Genomic DNA, 18,283 nt, shown 5'->3' with positions numbered 1-18,283 from the left:
GCACGCATTTTACGAAGCCTACTTTTTGGCCAAAACGTTATTAATTATTATATTATATATAGTTATACTCATGATTGTACAGAAGATTAATTAATTACTTAATTATTCTTTGGTATTAAATAAATAATTTTGTTTCAGTGCATATCGTCGTGTGTTATAAAACTGCGTGTGAAGAGACGAAGTGAGACGAAATTATGTAAGTGACTTTAATTCTTATGTTATTGAAGATATACCAAATAATTAAGGATAATTTCGTATTTTATTTAGTTTACTACCAGTATTTGTAAAGCATGAATCAGAGCAGATAATTATTACAAACGAAAGCTATATCTGTCTATTATTTCAATGAGTTGATTATTTACAATAATTTCATTTTATATACGTTATATTTTTTCTTTATTTAAAATTCTTCTTAAAAGTAATAAGAGAGTTTCCCATAGACAGACAAATGAAATAATTCATTTTTTTTAAACACCTCATGTTATAGTGCATCGTAAAGTGTGAATGTTTATTTCCACCAGAATAACTTCTAAACCTCATAATTCTACAAAATATTTATAGACAATCAATACTAAATTCAATAGAGGCAATATTTTCAGTGTGCACTTTTCGTAATCTGATTTTACTTTACTGTGAAATAGACTTTAAAGATTAAATGCATTTGCAACTACCTACTTAGGATAAAAAGGTAACATGTCCTGTGCATTTCCTCCTAACTCCTAGTTAATACAATTGTAGCACTTTTGTAATGTGATTACCTATGAGTAGAATGGCTTCCACTTGGATACAAACCTGTTTAACACCTCTAGCACTAATATCATCCTTAACAGAATGTTATAAAGTACATAATACACTATCACGATGTCGAATAACTGAAAATATGTTTGTACTGGCCGTTCGAACATTTAAAGTTACATACTAAATTGGACAAAGTCCTACAGTCTGTTAGTAATGACGATGTTGGAACCTTGTCGGTTTAATGGCTTGCGTTCTTCATTTTCGCTGGACACAGCCTTTGAGGTTATATGTGATGTTGCCACGTTTAATCGAAATACGACATTTTAGAGAGCCTCTAGTTGAAATGGGATAACGTATTTTATATTAAAAAATACATTAATAAAGGTCATATTTACGGATTTTTTTAATGATAGTTATTATAGCGATAATAATCTAATAAGAATTTAATACTGCTGTGTTCAAGTAAGTTTTTTTATTTTTATAGAGATATTAATATTGTATAATAACGTTTCAATATGTTTTTTCTGAACCATTTTGCGTGTTATAGACACATTATATTGTTAGGGCGTAACATAAATTAATAGGTATGTTACTTTTTACTCAATATTACTCAAGCGAGACTGCGCATTATGCACAAATACACACACATACATTTATATGTGTAGTAAATATATATACAATTTGGTGAATCATATAATGATTCATTTTTCATAAACTTTATCAGCGAATACCTAGTTACTCTATCAAAATGCGAAATTATAATTTTAAAATTTTCAAATATGTAAGTACTTAAGTACTTAGTATTCAATTCATTGTTAACGAATATATGTACATAATATTGTATATTAATAAGCAAAAATTGACAAACGTATTTAAAATGAAATGCATGAATTGTAGGTATCATTAATTATTATGTTAACCTTACAACCAAGTACTTATCACAAGAAATTAAATTAAAACTGCAATTTATCTCTTTGCCCTGTAGAATGTAGAGGTCATATTTTATTAGCCTCTTTTACCCAAGTTAAAAGGAAATTATAAACATACGTATGGCAGCACAGTAATGTACAGAGGGACAGAGAGGGAAAACAGGTTGACGAGTCACCGCGACAAGCAATATTTACCGGCGCGTTTTACAGTGAACAATATTGAAAAACAATTACGTGTTCCGATTCAAAACATTGTTTTGTGTATGTGACATTTGTTCTGTGTGTTTGTGTTACTTTTGGATTGTGACAGTGGCCCGACTCGGGGTGAGTGACCTCTTGGCTTTGGCCTTAGCCATACAGCCTCAATGCAATTTCTCATACAGAAACTTTTATTTCTCTCGCTTTCCTGCAATATTTTTAGCTGTTGTAATGAATCTGATGATGTGGTCATAGGTTAATTGTGACTTTCACTCAATTACCTAAATGTACTGTTATGTTCATTTTTTATCTGTGAAATCCCGTTCGAAATAGTCAATCCTATCTGTGAACATTTAAAAATAGAACACCCATAGCCTTTTTTAAAAAAGTAATGAAAAAAAACATGCAATTCAGGGATTTTTATACGTGGAATTGTCGATGGAACAATTTAAACTTGTTTAGCGAGCTTTATTCTCGAGTATCTAGATCTGTAAGCTAGTAACACTGGATTGTGTTCTTTTTAATCACATTTCAAACATTCTTTCCAATACATCATGTTTTAAACGAAGTATAACTTTATAATCGAGTTAAAATAAATAATTAAATTCGTAAAACTCTCTAGTTGAACTATGAACCCTATTTGAGTTTACATCACCAATTCTCTAAGTTTAATAAAATAATTAATACAATTTTAAACCTTCATTATGATTTTAAAACGATCAATATATGTCATGACGTCATCAGCACTTGGTGTTCTCACACAATAAGATGACAGCATCAGCAATTATCCTTATTTTTTACACGTATGATGAAATCAAAATTGGCAAAGCGTGAACATTACAATTGAAAGACAATAGATACAATATATAATATTCTATTATAGTCAATTTATTAAATTGACTAGTCTATCGTCAATTACATATACGTCTTTTGTAAATTGACAAGAGATCTTCATTGAGTAACTAACAGGCTTACAACAACATTATAATAAGCCTTCAGAGGTTGTGCAAAGATGACTCTATGAGCCTTTCGTTATATAAATCTATTCTAGTATTCGCTAGATATTGCTTTAGTTATATATGATTTAATTAACTATATATTTCCTCGAAAAAATAATATTTTTTCTAATCTTGCAACATTTTTCATTTATGCTCCGCTCCTATTGGTCGAAGCGCAATGTTACATTCCTCAATAATTATAGACATAACTCAAAACTGAAACTGAAATAGGTAAAATGTCGATCCAGCAAATCCTGAGATTAGCGCGTCCAATCAAACAAACTATCTATCATAATATAATATATCTTTATAATGTAAGTAAGTAAACGTGCATAGTCGCGTGAATATCACTTAAAAGTTAAAAGTATCGTATAGTGTCAGAATAGCTTCCAATTATATGAATCAATTTGATTGCAGTTAGGGTGGTGGCACCAATTATCGGCCATGTCAACTTTTTTTGACCTTTGACTGGATGTAATTTTTACATTAATAGCTTTTTCTTTCTTACAGTGCCTTTTTCGGGTAGATAGATATTGAAACTCCATTACTACATTTGCAAAATTACGAATCCATTGTTACTTTATTAAATATAGAATTTTTATTTCGAATATGCCGATTTCCCTCAATATCGGCCACTAACAGCAAGATAACACCCTAATATCTGCCGTCTTTGGCCCTAATATCGGCATACCTTTTCTTAAGTGAAGTTAGATGAATAAAACTTAAAACTGGTAATTTTTTTTATAATCGATTGAGATACAAATCATTTTTTTAACTCGCCTATCATGAATGGTCTTTTCGTTACATTGTCTTAAAAATTTAAAGTAATATACCAAGTTCATTATTCTTATAAAACAAATAAAGATACGGGGTTAAATGAGACTTGTGTCAATCAACTAGAAAAAGAATTGGCTTGGAAATGTTATAAGAAATCACCCAATCATTAAACCAACATATTCATAGAATACTACTTCACTTCTCATCCACTCACTATTTGATAAACCAAGAAACCAGGAGGATGGTGTGGTATTAAAGATTACTTTTGGTGGTCTACGGATGTAGGGAAAACAACCATAAAGATTCTCCTGCTGCAGATATGACTAGCAAAACATTTATTGTTACTTTTTCACTGCCCTTAGCAACTTCATAAATGTTCTTCCATCTCTTAGGCCCTATTACTTTCCCTGTCTTCGGAAATATACTAAAGCTCGTCTCATCCCCATTAATATTATCCGTGGGTCTTGTAATATGTCTTCTGTTTCCGATTGATTTTATATTATGTTCTTGTAAGTCATTAAACCACTTTCTTCTGTAACTACAGCCCTGGCCAGCTTCTTTCATTTTAAAAACAAGGAATACCACTTTTTCCCTGGTTTTCCATTTTTAAACGGATTGGGTCTTTTATCTTCTTTTATAATATTTTTAACGCTATTTATCACGTTGCCACGTGATCCAGGAAAACCGTAGATAGGTAAACCGTAGATCCGTATCAACCATTGAACAATTTCTTCTTCTTCATTTCGGTATAAGACGGTATCTCTACCAACTGTGCATTCTGTGTCTATTCTTCCATGAAGTCTATCTTGTAAAGTGGTCCTCAGGATGTCGTATTGTCGAGATGCTTCACTGATGCTCATATTTTGACGGCATTCACTGTCTCTATAATTTTACTATGGTCAACAAAAAGAACAAACAAAAAGGTCAACAAAAAGGAAAACATTTGCAATAGCCAACGTTTTACTTTTATATCAAATAAAAGTAAAACGTTGGCTATTGCTGCTAGTTTAGATTGTGCTGGCATGATTTTGGCATAGCAATTAGTTAACAAAAATTAAAATACATCACCTCCCTGTTTATTGTAAAGTCCGACGGTAGTAGAAAAGGTTTAACTAAGGTGGCCGTTATTACGCAACAATTCGCTTTATATCGGCCGTAGCTAATAAAAATCCTTTTTAGGCGGCCGACTTTAGGATCCAGGGATCAAACGGAGCTGTTGTTTCATTTCTAACCTTATTAATATCACTGCTAACATATAAAATAGCTAAACATGTTATTTGAAGTTTTCGTGCATTACCCCAATATCGACCACCCGGCCGATATTGAGATTTATCATCAAATACAGATTCCCAATCTCGGCCCCGCAATTATTTCATTAAAAAGACAAATAAATGTAAAAACACACTATTTTATCGATAATTTGACTGTTTTTCTTTGAGAACACATAAAATTCAATACTATATGTTTGTTTAATTCCATTAAAATACTTATCAACGTAAAGCGTCGACTCAGCGATTTGACTACGCAATGCCGCCAAACTACGCACGTTTTTACCTTCACGTGCTCTATGGCTTACTGAATTTTCAAGAGTTGAGGTACCCACACCGAAATTTGGGAGGTTTTGCTTATGTATATAGAGTCACTTTTTGCATAAAAACTTTTATGATTTAAGATCGATATTTATAGTTATATTCCGTTTTCTCGAAAAGGCCGATATTAGGAGCAGGCCGATAATAGGAGACTCCACCCTATATACGATTTTATGCGGCAATAATAAACATGCGGCAACAGTAAATTTGCTGTTCAAGGATATGTCTTGTTGGTATTATGACAGAGAATTATGTTGCTAATAATTCTAATCCACGTTACTTTTTATGTAGGTACTTAGAATTTTGTTTCGCAATAACTTCTCATAATTTTAAAATTTCTTGTACGAAGAACTGAACAGTGGTGGCTTTTTCGTTCCGGCTAAAATCAAAAAGTTGTATTTCGAGACGAACATGCTAAAGTTCTCATAGATTTTTTTCAATGTACATACTTACTTACCTACATATAATATATTATCCATATCCATCCACAGGCTTTTGTGAGGAACTTTAAAAAGTACAAAATGAATGTAAACACGATGCAAATCAAGTCGCCTAGTTGCAGGATAAACTAGACAAACGCAGGTTTCATTTCACAATGTCTTTTTTCCATATTTTATTTATAATTACCATGCAATACATACCACAGTACCTCGCATTTTACCAGACAATATACGAGACGTACAATCTTTCTTTTTTTGTGAATGTGTACCGTTCTATCCATGGAATGCATAAAACTGGTTCCATGGGACGTCAAAAAGATGATCTCGTTCACACATCGAAATATGGACCGTATTTTTAATGTCATAAAAGCAATTTTTCAAGTTATGACTTTGGAAGACAATTACTGAAACGTTTGAAGGATTTTCGATTATATTGTTATAGATGTAGAGTTCAATTTTGTTTGAGTGCATGTTTAACGTTAGGATGACGCGGTTATTATATAAATCGTTCGATAAAATCGCTAAGTTAACAGAGTGGATACGAGTGACAATTCACACTGGTGTAAGTTGTAACGCTTTCGCCGATTACTTGATTAGACCTCTCTTAGGCTCATAAATAAAAGGTAAACAAGAATGAACTTACAAGTGTGAACATAGAATTGAATTTTGAATGAAGATGTAAGTCATGGACGTATAAAAAAAGACGGACGGTATATCGCCTAAACATTGAGTGAAGCCTAGTAATGGCGGCGAAACATCCATGTGTGTGTGCCATGTTGCCATGGCAACAGCTGTGTTGATGACAATGGCGGCTGTATTTTTTTCTATAAATTTTGCCGTAATAATTTTGTCAATAAAACATAAAATAAATAACTTGCTTCCCTGTGGAATGTAATCCCTTGTGTTTTGTTATTTAAAATTGTACTGTTGCGACACCATTTAACCACGCAAGACGGCATTTTAAATAGTTTTTGTGAAACAGTGTCGCAGTTAATCAGTCGGTAGTTCACGACGTAATGGCGGCCGACTAGCTTACTATGGTGAGAGTGTGTGCGTGTTTATTGTCTTTACACGATCGCTAGCTTACTATGGTGGCTTCACGTTGTTTGTTCGTAATACGGCGTCCGTCTTTTTTTATACGTCCATGATGTAAGTCATATGTTTGTGAGAATTGTCACAGATAATATACTATAGGGTCAACCGGGGCAAATGCAACTATGGGGCTATGGCAACTAGTTATCATAACTAATTTATTAGAGTTGTTGTAATAAATCGCCACCTATGATTCAATAACTCAACGACTAATAAATCTTACAAGTAATAGATGGTGCCCCTACGATGAAAACTATTTGATTGATAGGCCATTGTGTCAAACCGCTATTTTGAAGTTGGTGTGCGTAAAAACAGGTGTCGAGTTTTGCAGACAAAAAAATTGTTTAGGAGTGATTTTTTGCAGGTGTTTTTGATTGGACACGATTATCACAAGCCGTTAAGCTTATTTCATTAATATTTTTAGTGCGTTAGTTGACTCTATTTTGTGTTATTGATGCAGTTACAATTGCCTCATGAAAATTTCACTGTGGGGTTATTGCAACTGTGAGGTTAGTTACAATAGCCCCTTATATTTTTGTATGAAACTAAAAACACTAGTGATGTGACAGTGTCGATATTTTTATTATGTATCCTTCTTGGTAGTCAAAATATACTTTCTTTATGATTAATTAAAGAAGAACCATCGATTATTTCTTCGATATTATACCCAGAGACGGGTTCATAAGTAAAATTCAAATTAGATAAAGCGTGGTTAAAGAATATAAGTAACTAAAAACGATAGGTAGGATAGTTCTGTGATTGTTCAAGTAATTTTTAGTAAACGGTTGATTAACTAATAAACGTATTTTGTTTGGTTTACGTTTTTAACAATATTTAACACAAAGAATATTATTTGTTCTGACCAAAAACTAAAATTGACTTAGTAGGTAGTACACTGTTATTTTTTTTTGTTGCGATTTAAAGTAGTACTTAAATCAAAGTAGGTACATGAGTTTTTCCTCTAAATAATGCGGCGCCATCTACGATCGCAACGTTATTGTATAGATAACGTTATTGTATATATATATATAGAATAATAAAAATATATCGATGAATAAGTTTTTTGCATTCCCCACACAAATTCTCTAACAAATAGTTGCATTTGCCCCACAATCAGAAAAATAAGATTTTTCCTGAAAACTCGTCCTTGCTACACGGTAATCCAGTTCAAAATCCTATGAATAACATGAAATCTCATAAATATATTCTATATTCGTTGTTTTATATGAAATAGAAGAAGAGCTATGGCAGTTAGTTGCATTTACCCCCGACTAGGGGTTAATGTAACTTTTTCTACCAATTTTAGGAAATATTCTCACTACCAGTTATTTATAAGACTATTGTAATTTGTATTGCTTGATTGGTTGAAAATAATCTTGAATAAATACAAAAAACAATAAATGGGTCAAATAAATGACCAAATATAAAAGGAGATAACTGCAACCGATCAAACTTGAAACTTGTTATTTTTTAGTTGCATTTGCCCCGGTTGACCCTACTAGTCTGTCTTCAAATTACAATTGCGTTGTTAAAGTTTGAATAAACACAATTATGTCGGAATTTATTATCAATATCTCAATTTTAAATTGTCTGTATAATAATAACTAGCCTAATAACTAGCCTTGGCTTCGTCCAGCAAGAGACACATACATGGAAATCGCTTCATCCTTTCGAGAGTTATGATTTATGATGCCACAGATAGACAGACAAACACACACAGACAGATATATAGAATTTATAATACCCCTCTTTTTGCGTTGAGGGTTAAAATGGCCTAAAACAAGGCATAAATTAAAATTCGTACAAGAGTCCAAATACTTAATTGTCGAATCGGGTTCAGTAGATAAATAAAAAAAAACTTATGGGTAAAGTACAGCCAGCATTAAAAATTAAATAAATCGAAAAACAAAGTCAATACATGTCTTAGATTTAAAGCTACCTATAAATATAATTTCCTGGTCGGCTGACCTTTCTGATCTATATTTACTGACCTACTAGGTATACCCGAAATAAATACGTTCGGTTCTCCATTAGAGCTTAGGCTTTAAGATTTTTATAACCTTTACAGACTTATATGACCTAAAATAATAATTCTTTTACTTCATACACCTGCAATTAAATACCTTAAAAGCTGACCCACTTTTGACTAAATTTGTTGACTCTGAATATAAATATTTTCCTTATTTCTTTAGAACATTTTTCATTGGTTCTTTCTTCGATAACTAATGACAATTTTCCTTAAATATCGCAATTACCGTATTATGTGTCTCGCTAAATTCGCTATAAAAATAATTCTTGAAATCCAGCCCGTAGTTTCTGAGAAAAGCGCATCCAATCATTAAAATAAGTAATTACACATAGTATCGGTAATAACATTAATTTATAAAACTCAAATTAAGTACTATTTTAGTACGTGGAATATAGTCTGCCGTTTGAAGGCCTAAAGGAACTAAACGGAACATCATTTAGATAGATCCTTATAGACGATTTGGGACTAGATTCAATACAATCTCTCAATTACTAAACCATCCATTTATTATCAAAGAAAGCTTAAAAAATAGCCAGATTAACTAAGACCTAATTCAAAGCGAAAAGACAATAGCAAAGGCATTCTCAAAAGCGATTAGCCACAATCGTGGAGCACGATCATTTTCCAGAATTGAGATAATCGGCTTTACTCGTGGTCTTTTGACATACTTGGTTCATGGTAAGCTGTTCCACTGGTTCTTGAAAGCTATAAGCGAATATGGATTGGGGTGAACTGGGATTAGGATTTGGGAAAATATAGGTTGTGTTAAAGGGATTTGTATTTTGTACTGGAGAAAGTCGAAATTATGGTGACGTCGTTTTTGAGTCTACCTAATAAACTTACAAAGACTTTGTATTTTTTCTCCTAATAATCATATAAACGTAGATAATAGATGGAATTAGACACACGGTAGACATGAGAGAAACATATTGCCTACAGAGAGAGAGCATAACAGAGTAAATCTGAAAATTACTATTAAAATGAAATAGGTAAGCTAGGTAATAAAAATTATATTGATATGTAAGATTACAAGTAAAGGACAAATCTGGGTACATCTTCGATCACCACTGTCATATATGACATCCTCGGATATTAAAATTACGTATTCATGAGAAGCTGTCAATACCTTTGTCGAACGAGGAACTGATAATTTAAATCTACATACAATTTTAAACAAAATGCAATTGAATATAAGAGCCATTATCGTTTATATTGTAATTTGTATGCAATCCTGCAAGTGTTATTTTCATATTCAATTATAGTTATTAAAGCAGAAACAAATAGAGTTGATTTTGCTATAACCTAAAATTCTGATCACAAGAATGGTATAGGAATTTTAGTGCTGTATGAATAATGTAGGTTCGGAATCTGTTATGTAACTAATAGTTATTTTCGCGGCAGCTGGCTCTGATTCATGCTAATGTTGGGTAAATACAGTTAAAATTTGCCCTATTCTAGAGAGAACACAGAGGTGTATCAAGGCATATTGATCTATGTAGCAGTTTTTATAGTCCTAGAACTAAACGGAATTTCAAGAGAAAAGTAATTTGAACTGATGAGTTTAGGTGTTATGTTTCTTCATAACCGGCTAATAATAATTGAAGAAGTGACAAAAAATTGTGTGTAGTTTGATTATATGTTGATTCGACAGTGTTAAAGCAAAGCATATACTATGGTTTGTAGTAAATAATATATAAGTTACATTATGTAATAGTCATAACCAAAGGGATGCTTAGATTTGTGAAATACTAAACAACCAGTTGCATCTAACAATAGACGGTTACAATAAAACACACATGTTGATAAGGCGTTCTAAATCTTACGCTACGGTTTCTTTTATAGGTATTGTTGTTTAAAATCAATGTGCCACGAGTATTTTGTAGATACTTACTCAAGATTAATTGTCTTAAATTATAAAAAATATTTTACATCAATAATAATAGAAGAACATCACTCTGTGATCTAAACGCAGATAACTACACATTTAAACTAAACAGAAACTAAATAAACATTTGATGTTCTAACTCAAGCTTTTGTTCCAGTATCAGACATTGGCCACAACATAATCCAAGATGCCTTCCTCATCGCGGTGGAGGAGCAGGCCCGCCAGCGCTTGCAGCGGCTGTCTGCCCTCAAGCGAATCACGCCTGTGGACATGTCCAAATTGTCTGTAGAAGTAAGTATACTTGAATTGTGCGATCCGACTAAGAATAGGATCGATTCAGCCCCATATTGTGAGGTTATAGCACATAGGTGTAATCAAAGCAATTCATTATCTATATGACATATGCTATGTTCAACGTTTTTGGGGTTTGGTAACATTAATTTCATATGCGAAATTAACGGTTTCCTAATGCCATTCATCTGATATCCAATTTTAGCAAAAAAAAAATTGTAGTCTTTCAACATCTACATAACCTTTATATACGTAATGAATTAACTTCTCTGCAAGGTAGGATCGCACAAAACTATATTCCCTGCTTATTATTTATTAATCCTGCTCAAACTTTTCCTAGCCAAACCTTTAAGCTTTATCCTCACTAATTTCCCTACAGACAGGTTCTCTAAAAGGAACATAATAGGAACAAATGCATACTTAGCTTGAAACTGTGATTCTTATGAATGTTTGCTTTCCTTTGTGTTTATGATAGTCTCTTGACGTGTCACAAAAAGCTACTTTCATGAAGAATATGTGTTTAGTGTTAAGGGACATATATCCCTTGTAGAATAAACAGAAAAGTGACCAGAGAAAGTTGAACTGTCTGTTATATGATGTGGCGTATACTAGAGATCAAGAATAATATAGACAATCATTAGTAATTACAGCAATAAAATTTATGCTTTTAAGGGCCGATTTTTCAATGCTTGGTTAAAACTTATCCGTCCAATAAAGTATTACACGATAATATTTAAATGTCACGTAAACTGTCAAATACGGGCAATTAGAATACGTTTTTAAAATGGTAGTTTTATACATTACTCGACGAATAAGTTTTAACCAAGGATTGAAAAATCAGCGCTAAAACAGACTATCTGCCAGTTAGCCGACGAAACTCGCATTGAAGTAGGAATTTTCTTTCATAATTTAATCAAGTTAAATTTCATACAAGTCAGAATATTTTGTGTGCTGTGGACACGGATACAATATAAATTTAATCCAGATCGGATAAGCAATGTCCAAGTTTAGTGGAAACATTGAAACACATAAAAATAGTACATATAGAAAATAATTATCTCATTGTTTTGGGCATAATACAAACAGATTTAAACACTTCATTTAAATATGCTTTAGTTAAGCTTAGCTCCAGTTGGATAAAGTACAAACAATTTAATAACAGTAGAAACGAATATTGAAGTGGTTGGAAGGTCTGTTGATTTTGCGTGCAATTACGGCTTCTATGAAACTAGGTTTTTGTTTGCAGAGGCATGAACATGTACTTCTAAATGTACATTTTACAATACATTTGTATTTATTTTTTCTTTTAAACCATATGAAATTAGATTACAATTCTAATTTAGGTAAGCTTTCCCTTATTCTGGGAATTGGGAAATTCATACTTTCGGCCTAAATTTGATGAATTTGTTGATCAATTTTTTAATGAGACGAGAGTTTTGAATATAGAGTTTTCCAGAACGCAATACATGTAATAAATAAAGACACGGTTTTTACCATAAGATTTTATAAATCAAAAAATAAGTGGATTTCCATTTCCTAACAATCAAACCGCACATTAATTGAGTCTCTAGAAACGATAAAACCTAGGCAGTCAAAGTTCCAAGGACCAGCTCATAAATGCGATTTTTATGGGCTAGTATGTGGTTTGTTCTATAAGAATTAGATAATTATACCCCATCTAGGTCATTAGATAAAGTGGCGATGGGGAATTGAGATATTCTTAATTGCTATCTGGTAGATAATGTAGGAATTAATTACTTACTTACTTACTTACTAGAGTGGCGCAGGGACCCAAAGTGAGTCTTGGCCTCCGACAATAAGAGCCTCCATTTGACTCTATCCTGCGCCATCTCTTGCCAGTTTTCGATCTGGAGGCTGCGCAGGTCCTTGGCAATTTCGTCTTTCCAGCGGTACCTGGGACGTCCAACCGGACGGCGTCCAGATGGCTGTCCCAGGTACGCTCGTTTCGCTGCTCGATCTTCCCCCATTCTTTCCACATGGCCGAGCCATCGGAGTCTTTGGGCTTTAATCTCGCCTATGACGTTTGGCTCGGACATTAGATCTTGAAGTTCTAGGTTTTTCCTCCTCCTCCAAACCCCTTCTTCTGTCAAAACTGGCCCAAACATCTTTCTTAGGTTCTTACTGAAAGAAAGAAAGAAAGGAATTAATTAGGATAGTTAATTTTGTCTCAACAAAATCTCGGAATTAAAACTTACAAATTAGAGTAAATATGAGAAGAAAATCAGGCAAGTCACGGGACAGGACTAATGTTGAACTGAACAGCTAAGATGGATGTTTTCAACGAATATGTAGGCGTTGATTAAGTACATAATTGCGTGCGTTCAATTATTTTGTTACGAGTAGGTATAAATTGTTTTACTTTAGGATTCGGCGGTAAAATCATTCTGTCAATCTTTTATTTTTATATATTTTACGAATTTTTGAGATAAAGGTTAAAGTCAGAAAAGGCTTAACACAATTTGAAAATTCATAAGCTATAAATTCTAATTTCTCGAGGCCGTTGGATTTGTAAATATTTTGCATTCCGGATGAGCCGCTAATGTACTAAAATATTAAAGAAAAGTTTAAAGTTTAACAAGTTCAACAGCAAAATAAATGGTTTCGTTAAGACTAAAATATATTATCTTAAAGCGATAGTGGGTTCCATCAACGCGCTCCTGGACTAGAGTATAATTTATCAAGAAACAATTATTTATCTTAGCCTGTAGCCACTTGTTGTTTCTTTCTTTATAAAATACAAGTTTTTATGAGAAAATAGATGGAAGCTGTTTTATCACTTAGGTATCTAGCTGTTATCCGTTTGACGTATATTGTACAATGATTTATTAAATAATGAATGGTTTTACTTGAAAATATAATTATATATATTATCAGAGATACGTAATGGGTCAACACGGAAAAAGTAAAATAACAGAGTTGATAAAAACAATAAATACCTATACATTTTTGAAGAATACGACAAATTTTATTTCTATTCTTCAAATATTTATGTAACTAAAGCATTTGAAAGCTATGAAACTAAATATCAAACGATAAAACATTTTATTTCTATACCAAAGCATTATAAAATCTAAAGTAAACATTTCAAAATATCAATACATTGTGTTTATTACACACACGGTGCAAATATTTGTGAAAACATCGATAGATATTTACATAACAGTGGAGTCCATATTGCTGATGATCCATTGTTGTACATTTATTACCATTCAATATGAGATCACGTAGGCAATACATTGGATATCATTTGAATGTCGCTAGTCGCTACAATATTTGCTCCTAGATAGATGTGCTTGTAAACAATACATATAGTAAATACTATGTAGATTGTAGAACGTCTTCTCTGTTTCGGAGTTCTCTTCACTTATTGCGATGATATCGTTGTTTTTATATTACAATGCAGATTTGTAGAATGTGCGCTAATTGTGATAATATGTGCATTGTGCAGTGGATCGCCGGTGAGAGTCGTTAGAATGGAATTTTCGTAATATAAATTTATTGGCTGTCATGGCAGCATTATTGGTAAAAAGTTTTCGGTGGTTAAAATCGAGTATGAATACCTTGAAGTGATAGCTGAAGCTATAAAACATTTTAATTCATTATTTTTGTTTCAGCTATTGATTCAGTATTCCTACGGTTAACGAACAATATGTGCAGAGACTAAATATTCGGCTAGTAATCTGATAGTAGGCATTCAATATTTTGTCTTTAATTTCAACCATTATTAACATGCTCTTCCTTTTCCAGTTGAATCGAAGAAAACGAACGCAACCCGAAAACAAAGAACTGAACGGTTACATTGCAAACTCAACAGTGTACGTAACGTCTATAAATGAAAACGGCGCAATAGAAAGCAAGCCAGCTATATCGTCACCCAAATCCCAGCCAAAAGCGTTGCAAGCAAAACCAGCGCCTGTTATCGCGAACGGCGTCCAGGAATCAGAGAAGGAGGATGTTAGTGAAAAGTGTAATAGTGAAGTGATCTGTGATGCGTTGAATGTGGCCAGAGAGCACTTGAGTAACGGCCGGTGTGAGAAACTAATTGGTGAAACGGATAGGGTGCGAGCGCCCGGTGGGGATAATAAGCTGACGCCGGGAGAGAATCGGTGAGTTGTCACTTGTTAATGACTTGTTTCCTATCAAATAGGGCCAGTATTCACAATAAAGGGCAAATAATAATTAGTATGGTCAATGGTCCTTGTTGCATAGTTCCATCATTTTGATCACTTTTGAAGGCAACCCTAATGACTGCTTTAGCAACCGTCCTAATTAATTTACCATTATAATACAGGATTCCCATCTCAAATTTATAGAAAAAGGATAGATGTCTTATTCTATAATTATTCTTGATAGGTAGTTTTCCAGAATATTTACTGATATCCTACCTATTCTTCCCAGTCTACAATCTTTGGGAACTTTTCGATACCTGCGAAAGATAGTTACCTATATCTAAAGCATTTATTTTGATGCACAGCGCGTACATACGTGGAATAGGAATTTAGCCTTATCAGGGTATGCAATGCTAATGCAGTGCAGACGTTTAATAAACGATTTAGAATTAATGATGATAATGATTACAGTAAGGATAAATTCTAATGATAGCAGTTTATTTATAGCACATTATGATTATTCTCCGACATTAAGTATATAAATAAATGCATCTATTTAGAAGTTACCTTGAACTAATCCCAGACCAATAAGAATGTTTAATTATAGGCATGGTTTGGTGTCGTTAGGTCGCTTCGTTTTCATGCAAATAAATATTGAATTTTTATGATTATAACACGTTTTACGAACGTGCCTTTACGCACGCTGTCTTTACAATTTACTATAAAGAGCACTTGAGTATTGTTCTTAACATCTGTATGTTTTTACAGTTAAACCCTACGTCACTATTTTTACGTAAATTGTATTGAAAGTGAAATAATTATAAAATTTGTTCGTCAAAATAAATGGTAACAAAAACTTTTAAAAAGTTATTGTGTTTAGGACTTCAACCTGTTTGAACGTAATTCTTATTAGGTTTAACAATAATCCATGAAAGAAGAAAAATGAGTTTGAAATTAGTAAATTGAAAATAAATTCATCAACCTTTGCTATCAACTACTTAGTTACTAGACCACACACATATTTAGGCATCACATTTAACAAGACAAATGACTCTTATCTTACACACCTAGACAATAAATAAAAACCATAGACAATTTTCAACAAATTCCTGTGCTCTATAAAAAGCCCGTTATCTATCAGTACGGTCGGTCAGTCTGGTACGTGACAATATGGCGCTGGCGGTAGAATCAAAGGCATACCGATGAAATAAAATCAGTGGACAAGTTTGTTTTAGATTAAAGGATTGGAGATAATAAATATTTCCATATACAACCGGCTAGATAGCGTTTAATATTACAAACAGTTGAGTAAACAGTTTGCCAAATGCCTTTAGAACCTGGAAAATTTAAGCCCAGTAGGTATAATAGGACTTTTCTTTTCATATCGGAAGCTTTAATTTTTAAATGCCAGTTAGTAGTTAGAGTTACATCACTTACATCCACAAGATAAAAAGTAAAACAACTAAAACCCAACTACGACAAAAAACGACGCTGAAAAAGTATAAAACAAAAGTTAAATTGATGAACTAATAAAGAAGCTATGAACGAAAAGATGTGAATTATATGCAATCAGCCCATGAATACAGGTAAAGTCACAAGCAAATGCTAGTAATATATATATATTCAAAATGTGCAAGTAAAAAGCTTTCAAATGATACCAAACACGGCATATTTATCTTAACTTTATTTTTTTACTCTGTATGTTTTGTCCGCTAGAGGGCGCCACATTAGATTTTGTGAAACCCCATATAGCCTATAACCAGCGGACAATTAAGACGCTTCTAATGATATGTCATTTGTCGAATTCTGATAAGTAGTTTAGAAGTTACGAGGGAACAGATGAACATACATACATACATACATACATACATACATACATACATACATACATACATAGCCTGTCAAAATCATAACCCTCCTTTTGCTTTGCCGTAGTCGGGTAATAAAAATACAGTGATGTTTGACTTGGACACAATGCTGAGCCGTTTCACCGAATTACAACCTAAACTGTTTCATCTCTTGCGTCTGAACAGTAATTTATTTTGAACGTGTACCAGCAACCAGCCTCAGATCACTATCAGCAATTTTATATTTACCGTTACGTATACACAGCATTATACAGCTAGAAATTTCTAATTTCACGAATGAAAACAAGGGATACAAACTGTGCGTAAAAAGTAAAAACCCCTATATCGGGGTACGTTTACCTGTTCCTTCTCCCACCTGTGCGCGAGCGCAAACTTGTTTTTCCGTCTCTTTCCCGCGCAAGGTCTTATTCAGAAATTGTTAGACGCGTCGCTGAGCGGTTGTGTGTTGTGTTTGTGATAGTGAAGTGATGTGAGTGATATACAGGATGCACTATAAGTTGTTTAAAAGGTAACTTTTTGCTGTTTATCCAAGTGTTTTAGTTTTTAGTTACGTTTACAATAAGTAAAGCGTTTTTAATAGGATATTTCATTGTTGTTATTAAATGTAAAAGCAAAGATTTACTTCGTAAAGAAGATTAGAGCGTAAAGAAGCTTCATTTTTATCTTTTCGCTTCATATTAATGAATAATTAGGCGGATATTTTAATTAACATTAAACACATACTACATAGTTTTAGAAGCCGGTAAAAGTATCATAGTTTTAATGACGACCAAGTTCAATGAATTGGATTCTTTAGTCATGAACGGATGGGAACCGGTTAGGAAATCGCGACCAACAAACTATTAATTAATTAACTAGATGAAGTTATAAAAACGTGAGAATTAGAATTTCCATTTTATTAAGCTAGACATTACATTAAGCAGATAATCTGAAAAGCCGATGCAACTGATTTTACTGGCTTACTTTTATTTGTTACTATAAGTTGTCAATTAACATTACAATCGAGCAAACGCTGACCTAAACAAAGTTATGATTGAAAGGACACATTCAAATACATATAGGTACTCTGATTTACAATACAACTTTCATAGTGATAAAGGTAGGTATAATCCGTAAATAAATAAATATTTCTATTTTTAGTTGATTCGTCGTTGAGTTATTCAGGGTTCGCGCGCGATGGTTTAATTGTTTTTTATTTGATATTTTAAAGACAATTTTTATCGACAACTAGCGGTCCGCCCCGGCTTCGCCCGTGGTACATATTTACGTTTTCTCTACATAAAAACCATCCTCGTACTTCAAGGAATATAATAAAAAAA

The 18,283-nt window shown here is 32.8% G+C and overlaps 1 protein-coding gene across 3 annotated transcripts in view; it reads left to right on the top strand.

The window, feature by feature from the left end:
* Window positions 1-1,817: 1,817 nt before the first annotated feature.
* sdt (MAGUK p55 family member stardust) overlaps window positions 1,818-18,283 on the top strand; it is a 106,127-nt gene continuing 89,661 nt past the window's right edge. For 2 of the 3 annotated variants that reach the window (XM_090103653.1, XM_090103649.1), the window contains exons 1-3: window positions 1,818-1,991; window positions 10,833-10,966; window positions 14,735-15,093. In XM_090103653.1, the coding sequence (XP_089959779.1) occupies window positions 10,946-10,966; window positions 14,735-15,093 (380 nt within the window). In that variant the 5' untranslated portion in view covers window positions 1,818-1,991; window positions 10,833-10,945. Of the gene's footprint in view, window positions 1,992-10,832; window positions 10,967-14,734; window positions 15,094-17,330; window positions 17,473-18,283 lie in introns of those variants that run through there. The other variant, XM_090103650.1, reaches the window with a different exon arrangement.

The sequence above is a fragment of the Colias eurytheme genome, chromosome 7, assembly GCF_061535395.1.
Source record: "Colias eurytheme isolate Ceu_HAF_F1 chromosome 7, ilColEury1 Martin Lab GWU primary, whole genome shotgun sequence".
Classification (NCBI taxonomy): domain Eukaryota; kingdom Metazoa; phylum Arthropoda; class Insecta; order Lepidoptera; family Pieridae; genus Colias; species Colias eurytheme.
This window is presented reverse-complemented; position numbering and strand designations above follow the sequence as displayed.